The following is a 7,389-nucleotide window of genomic DNA, read 5'->3' on the forward strand; positions in this document are numbered from 1 at the left end:
TAAGTTGGAGTTAGAGTTGCTGTGCTTATTTATTTCCTTACTTACTTATATAGAGTCTGGGTCTTGATGTGTTGCCCAGGCGTCTTGAACTCCTGGGCTTAAGTGATCCTCCTGTCCCAACCTGCTGAGTAACTGAGAGTACAGGTGGACCCTGCTATGGCTGGCTATTTTTTTTTTTTCTTTTTAGTTGTAGGAGTTTTGGGTTTCATAAAGAGCAGTTTAGATCATGTCAGTCTTTTCTTTGAGAATCCTGAAAGCTTCCTTTGTGCAAAATAACATCCAAATAACTTGACCTGCTGTTCTGAGCCCCTCTAAGTTGAACCCTCCTTTGTTCCCACTTTTTCTTCTCTCACTGTGTGTATGTGATGCTCTGTTATCTTGCCATAATGGACCGCTTTCCATTTCGCTGGTACTTAGTGCATTTTCGCCATTCTGTGCCTTTATACACAGCATTCCCTATGGTTGAAATGCCCTTCTTCATCTTTTGAAATTATTTTTTTTATTCTACTTCAAATGTTACCTCTGCAGAGTTAATTGTTGAATACCAATGTGCATAGCAGTTCTAAACTTTAATCCCCTTAATAACAACTTCACCTTACCCAAAGGGTACAATTTAAGTTTCTCAATTTGACCTATTTCAACTATGATTTGACTACTTCTAAGTCCATCTCTAATTGTTCCTTTACAAATATCACTGGGTGCAACAAACTGCTTACTTTTGTCTTTTCTATTCTCCTCTGGCCAAAAGTCACTCAATTATTCTGTGACTACCATGAGCCCCTCAAAGACATGTCCCCACCAAAATTACAGCTTTCAGAGATCATCCATAATTACAAAATTGAGTAGTAACCTCACTGCTCCTTGAACTCTGGGTCTTACCGGCAACATTTAACTTGTGTTTACCTTCCAATTAACTTATTTCTCAAGAACAGAATCTTTTCAACGTATTTCCCAACTTCTAGTTCTGTTTCCCAGATAACAAATATTTGCTGAGATAGTTTTACAGATGGAAGAACATAAAGTAATCTCAGAAATTATTTTATCCTGTCGCCTCATTTTACAGAGGATAAACTTGGCAGTCAGAACAGAAAAAGATATTCTCTAGGATAGCCTAGTTACAGAATGTAGATAAAGAATTTCAGATTAAATTTTTTGGTTAATATATTTCTATTTGAGGCTGTTTCAGATGTTGATTTAAATTTGTGGAACAGATTTTTGGATATTTATTGAAAGCATTTTTGCAAAGATACTTCCTTCATTTTCTGGAATCCAACTTAGTTCTGTGCAAAAGCTTTTATTATATAAGACCTGACAACATTTACATACAAGAAAAAAAATCTTTTTCAAAAATAAAACAGCTGGACACACTTCCATGAAGTGTGATGCTTGCAAACTGCCACTTGGTCTTAACGGTTAAACCTGAAGAAACAATCTACCTGCTAGAGAAGTGGGATCCTAGTGCAATCTGCTGACCCCAAAATTGAAGAGGCCAACAGAAAAACACAAAGAACTCAAGTTTCTGGATGCTAAATGCAAGAGCTGAAATCTCACATAATTCACACATTGCCTGGGGCTCATCATCAGGTAGAATTTCGTTTTACCCATAGAAGCTCAAGTACATTCTCCCAGTATCTTGTCATGATTCAAGCTAGAAAAGAAAAGGCACTTTTCTAATATGTGCACAATAATTTTTTAACAAGGTCTGCTTTCGGGAGATACTACACAGACCCTAACCTTCTGTGGTTTTCGCTGAACCTAACCGATCTGGAGGAGGAACAGTATCTAACTCTAGTTAGCTCCAGCCTTTCACAAGGGACAGGGAAATACCCAACTGTAATACACTGGAGTCATCCTACTCAAGGTAAGGGGTGGGCAGTGAACACTGAAGCAATTGGGTGAGATTCACAGTCCACAGGCAAAGGCATACCTTCCCTACAAGAGTGAGAGCTAATCATAGAAATAAAGAACAATTTCCCTTCCTGGTATCTTACCACCATATATCCAAAAGCTTGTTTACGGCAGTTCCTTTAACCTCGTGTATCGCAGTTAGATACCAGGAAATTTTAAAAGACATACTCAAAATCATGAAACATAGCTTAAAGAGGTAGTGCAAGCATCATAACCAGAGTCAGGTGTAACAGAAATTGTGGAATTATCAGATTTGAGATTTGAAACATTTAAATCTTATCAGTAGTAAATGATAGACCACCTGTAAGACTAGATAAAAAATGTAAGCAGAGACATGAAAACTGTAAGAACTACCCCCCTCAAAATATGCTAGAGATACTAGAAATGAAGAATATCTTTGGGTCATTATAGATTCACATTGCTGAGGAAAGGCTGACTCATGATATCTCAATAGAAACATTCAAAACTAAGGAAGGAAGGGAAATAAATTTCTTAACACACAGATACAGAAAATTCAGGACAACTACAGAGATATTCACAATGAGTAAAGTCAAAAGAAAAGAAAAAAAGGAGAGAAGAAATACTTGAAACAATGACAGAATTTCTCTAAAATTCTTTTGAAACACCAAACAACAGATCTAGAAAGCTCAGAGAAACCAAATACAATTAATGTTGAAAACAAGAACGCAGATCCAGGGGTATCATGTTGGAACTACACAAATCAACAATAAAGAATACCTCATGAAAGAGGCCAGAGGAAAATTAACACCTTCCATCTAGACAAGAAAAAATGAAAATTATATCTCACTATTCTAGGAAAACCACACAAGCGAATACTGAAGTTAAATACTGAAAGTTCTGAGAATAAAACCTGTTGTTTGCATGTACTTTTTTCACAAGGATAAAGTGTTAATGATGATGGATATACAACATCATGCATATAAAGAATAACCCTAAATAGTGCAGTTAAATGTTTTACCATAATTTTTAAAAATGCAATATGCCCAAACTATTGAATTGTGTAAAACTGAGGAAGTATGTGGTATATACAGTATGCATCAACACATTCTTTTAAAAACAGAAAAAAATATTTTTAAGACGGTATCAGTGCTGTCACTAAAATAAGTGAGAAAGTGTGATATTTTGCTATGTACCCTTTAACAAATTAGCTCTACTTGTTATTTTCCTGTGCATGAATTTTGATGCTTCTTTGATTCATTTTTGCCATCAGAAAAGGAGATGCTTTTGTATTTTATCCTACTAAATCTTCTGATTTGAAGATTCACTGATACTAACTGATTTGGCTAGTCAGCAACTTTACTTTCTTTGGGTAAATATGTTAGTCTTCCACAGCTAAAAGTTGGTAAAGACAAGACTTTCTTTGAAACAGAATCTTTAAATTTTTATTGTATTAAAAGAAACTGGTTACAAAAACTTGTGTAAAACCTACATTAATGACAAATAGGTACAAAACCGTTTCTACAATGAATGTTTGTAACTCACAGACGTTCCAGTCACTATCCTTAGGTAGTCCAATTATCCCTCTGAATATAACACTGACATCTCAATGGTAGAAAAGCCGAAGGTTATTCTTGGTCCAAAGGTCGAAGTCCATATGATCAGCAGGGGTAATAACAGAAGATTAATCAAACAAATATTGTAACACACAGCAGTACCTTAGAGTGACTCATTTGAAAAATTAAGTCCTATTCACACGTTAGATGATTTAGTCGTGCTATGGAAGACCATTTAAAAAGTAACTGCATATTAGCTAAGTCAGAATCAACCTAAGTGCCCTTCAACTGATGAGTGGATAATGCAAAGGTGGTTCACATACATGGTGGAATACTATTCAGTCATAAAGAGGATATACTCTCATTAGTAACAACACAGATGAACCTGAAAGATATTAAGTGAAATAAGCCATGCACACAAATACTACTTGTTCTCTTTCATAATGTGGAAAGCACCAAACCAAACTGACCTGAAGGCAGAATAGAGAACACTAGAAATTTAATAGGCTATGACTTGTAGCAGGGGAAGTAGGTATGTAGCATAAGTGAACCTCTGTGGTAGTGTCTGCCTTTTATGAAGACATTAAAGACTGGCATTAGTACTATAATGAATTTCACCTGAAACATTTATCATCTATGTACCTCAAATATTTTTAAAGTTTTAAACCAGATGGTATCACAGAATATGTAGCACTGAAGGACAGTAACAAACTAAACAAAATCAGAAAACATTAGGCAAAAATGCTTCTTATCAAGGAAAATTAAGTCATGTCTTCTCTCCATCCCTACTTTCCACTGTTTCTTACTTCTCCATGAAACAGAATCTCATCCACTTCTGTAGTGCTAGTTTTCCCACAACCTATCATTGCATGAGCTAGAGTTAACTCATTTGACTTTACAACCCCGGGACAAAACTTGAAAATTTCCCGAAGACAGACATTCAAATTTGGGATGGATTAATTTCTTACACATTCTTGAACAACATAAGCAAATTTAGGTATAAGCCATTTAAATGTACAAAAAGAGAAACTGAATTAAGTAAAGCAAAGTAAGAAGTGAGAATCTTTTAGTTTTCTTCATCAGCATATATCAGTCAATGCACACTAGAGAACAAAATAAAATAGAACATACAAACTGATTAGGATTTACAAGGTAGGCTTACAATGGCCACCCACAGCGTCAGGTGTGACAGTGCAAAACACCTGTCTGCATGCTGAAGAACAGGAGAATTCCGTCAAAACTAGAATGTCTGGAGATCACTGTAGAGTGCTGTGGGAGTCTCTAACAAGAGGCCAAAGAGTCTGTCATCAAAGACCAATGGGTCTGTGTTAGAAGCCAGATGATGTTCAACATGCAGACTGGAGCTCCTCAGAAGACTCACAAGTAAGCCTTCTTCCTTCCTTTCCCTTTTTAATCCATTCAGACTGGGTCTTCTGTCTTCAGTAAATCCATTCAGCCACACCCAGAATTAAGATGATCCAATCGGCTGGGTGTTCCCTATACAAGTTGATGCAACAGTTAACTATCACAGAGCTGATCCCAAATATTTTACTGTGGATATTTCCTATTTCCAAGGATACTCCTGTCTCGGTGGTATGTTACCTTGGTGTGGATCATCAAAGTGATTTCAGGAATTCCAATTTGTGTTTCAAAACAAACCAATACCTTATCACAAAACCTGTAAACACTAAAGAATGTCTGATCCAAAACAATCATAAAATTATACTGAAAACCTAAACAAACACTCTGTGGAAAAGAAGGTCCTTGAGTGATGTAAGAACGAAAATTTTTCAAATGTTATTCACACATAACAAGAACAAAGATTAACTGGCATTTTAAATGACAAAGTGAAGATTCTTCCTCACATATCATTAGCGTGCAGAGAGGCTGGAGCTGGCCTTCGGGCTTGGACTGGCTTGAGCAGTAGCTCCACGCTTGGCTTCAACTTTGGTTTTGGCTCTCTCTTTCTCTTCTCTCAAAGCTTCTTCATAACAGCATGGATAGTCACGGGCCTCAGAACAGGTGACCTTGGCCAAAAACTCCAAGACTTTCATCTTGCTGGTTTCGGCATAGGCTCTGGGACCCCACAGGAACTTGTAACGTGGAGGATCACTGCCGGCAACCTGGTGGTACTCCACGTATTTTTCCTCAACCAGATCTTTAGTGATGAGCTTCCTGACATCTCCAAAGATGTAGTGCTTGCTCTTATCATTGATTCCTAATATGTCCAGGAATTCCCAGACGTCTTTCTCATCAGCAGCGGAACCATGCAAAAAGATGACTCCAAGGAGAGAGAGGATAAGTCCACTTTTGGGGAAGTTACTCCCCAGGTTCTTGTCACCGGGGAGATTTAACATGGCGGTTAGAGTGTAGGAACTACCACCTGGCTTGAGTTCCTTCAACTCCAGGCCAAAGATCAGCTGAATGCGCCCACAGACTATCTTGAGGATCTCAGGGAATTGCTCTCTGAACCTTTTGTGGACAATCTTCAACATTTCCCCCTTCAGAATGGGCTCATTCATTTTGTATTTGCTCAACAGGTACTGCATCACCTTTTCTGCCTTCCTCACCATAAGCTCTTTTCTTAAGCTCTCACTGGAGGATGGGACCTTGGGGGAAGCAGCCCCTTCCCTTTCTGGCCCTCTTCCCTTGGAACCTTTGCCTGATCTTTTCTTTGAAGCAACAGCAGGAGCAGGAGCAGCAGCAGCAGCAGCAGCAGCAGCAGCAGTGCTGGTGGATGGCTCTCCTAGAGACTTCTGGGGAAGGCCAGCAGCATCTCCAGCAACAGAAGAGGGGCAGGAAGGGGAATCTTCCTGTGTTGCAGTGGCCTGAGCATTCTGTAGAGCTTGGGCCTGAGCTTGGGCCTGAGCTTGGGCCTGAGCTTGGGCCTGAGCTTGGGCCTCACCTCGGGCCTGGCTGCGTTTCTGTCGAGCACGGAGCTTACTCTTCTGTCCCCGGGGCATGATGGCTATGGTGTGGGACAGCAGGCAGGACTATGCTTAGGATGACAGGTGACTCGTTTACCTGGATGGGGAAAATGAGATCCTATGAGCATCTTCGGCAGAGACAGGCCATCTTGACTAGAACCAAGGCCTCAATGTCTTGGTCACTGGGTCCCCTAAGATTTCTCAGAAGGTTGAGTCCTAGGCTGCATCCTCAGTCCTGCCTAGGGCCTACTGGACTGACAGCCAAGCACTGGCAGTGAAACTCCTGTGTTCTGGTGTCTGAGGTCTCTCACTTTTCCAGAGTGTCACAGCAACTCTTGGTACTGCCTGGGCCACTTCCTCCTGGTAGTCTGAAATTGACACCTCAAAGCTGCTAGTAATAGAGAAAGATTTAAAGGAGAGCTTCTGTACATTACCCTCACAGAAAAAATATAGTGCTGAGAATTCAGTGAGATTGTGTCTACCTTAGGTTCGCTGGGTTCCTCAGCCCTCCTTTAAGCATTTTACTTTGGCTCCACATAAGGATTTGTACCACACTCCCTTCTGTTCAGTGATGGCTACATCCTCAAACTAAGAGTCTTATCTCCTTTAGAACTGAAAAGAAAGGAAGTGAGGGTGATGCAGTTCAACCTGGGCAACTTGGCGAAACCCTGTCTCAAAAAATAAAAATTAAAAAAGGGCTGCAGTTGTAGACCGTGACAAAACTCCTGGGTTCAAATAGCCACACTACTGGAAAAGAAAGAGGGGGAGGATGAGGATGGGGAAGAGACAGAACAGAGGAGGGGGCAAAGAGGTGAAGTGGAGGAGGGGGAGGAGGTAAGTAGAGGTGAGGAGCAGGAAGACAGGATGGGAGCAGGGGAAGAGGCAGATGGTGAGAAGGTAGAGGAAGAGCAGGAATGGAAAGTCAGGAGGAAAGGTAAGGAGAAGGTGAGTGAGAAGGGGAAAAGGGGAAGAGGACCCAGGGGGGAGCTGGGAGAACAGAGGGAGGAGGAGGAGGAGAGGGAGAGAGAGAAGAGGGAGGA

At 40.2% G+C, this 7,389-nt stretch overlaps 1 protein-coding gene across 1 annotated transcript in view; it reads right to left on the minus strand.

Annotated features, from left to right (window-relative positions):
• Positions 1-3,353: 3,353 nt before the first annotated feature.
• Positions 3,354-7,389, minus strand: part of LOC102020713 (melanoma-associated antigen B4-like) — a 5,565-nt gene continuing 1,529 nt past the window's right edge. Inside the window, exon 2 of the mRNA XM_005410905.1 lies at positions 3,354-6,446. Coding sequence (XP_005410962.1) covers positions 5,294-6,385 — 1,092 coding nt within the window. The 5' untranslated portion in view covers positions 6,386-6,446 and the 3' untranslated portion in view covers positions 3,354-5,293. The remainder of the gene's footprint in view (positions 6,447-7,389) is intronic.

Source organism: Chinchilla lanigera, unplaced genomic scaffold (genome assembly GCF_000276665.1).
Source record: "Chinchilla lanigera isolate Chin_1 unplaced genomic scaffold, ChiLan1.0 scaffold00138, whole genome shotgun sequence".
NCBI classification, from domain to species: Eukaryota; Metazoa; Chordata; class Mammalia; order Rodentia; family Chinchillidae; genus Chinchilla; species Chinchilla lanigera.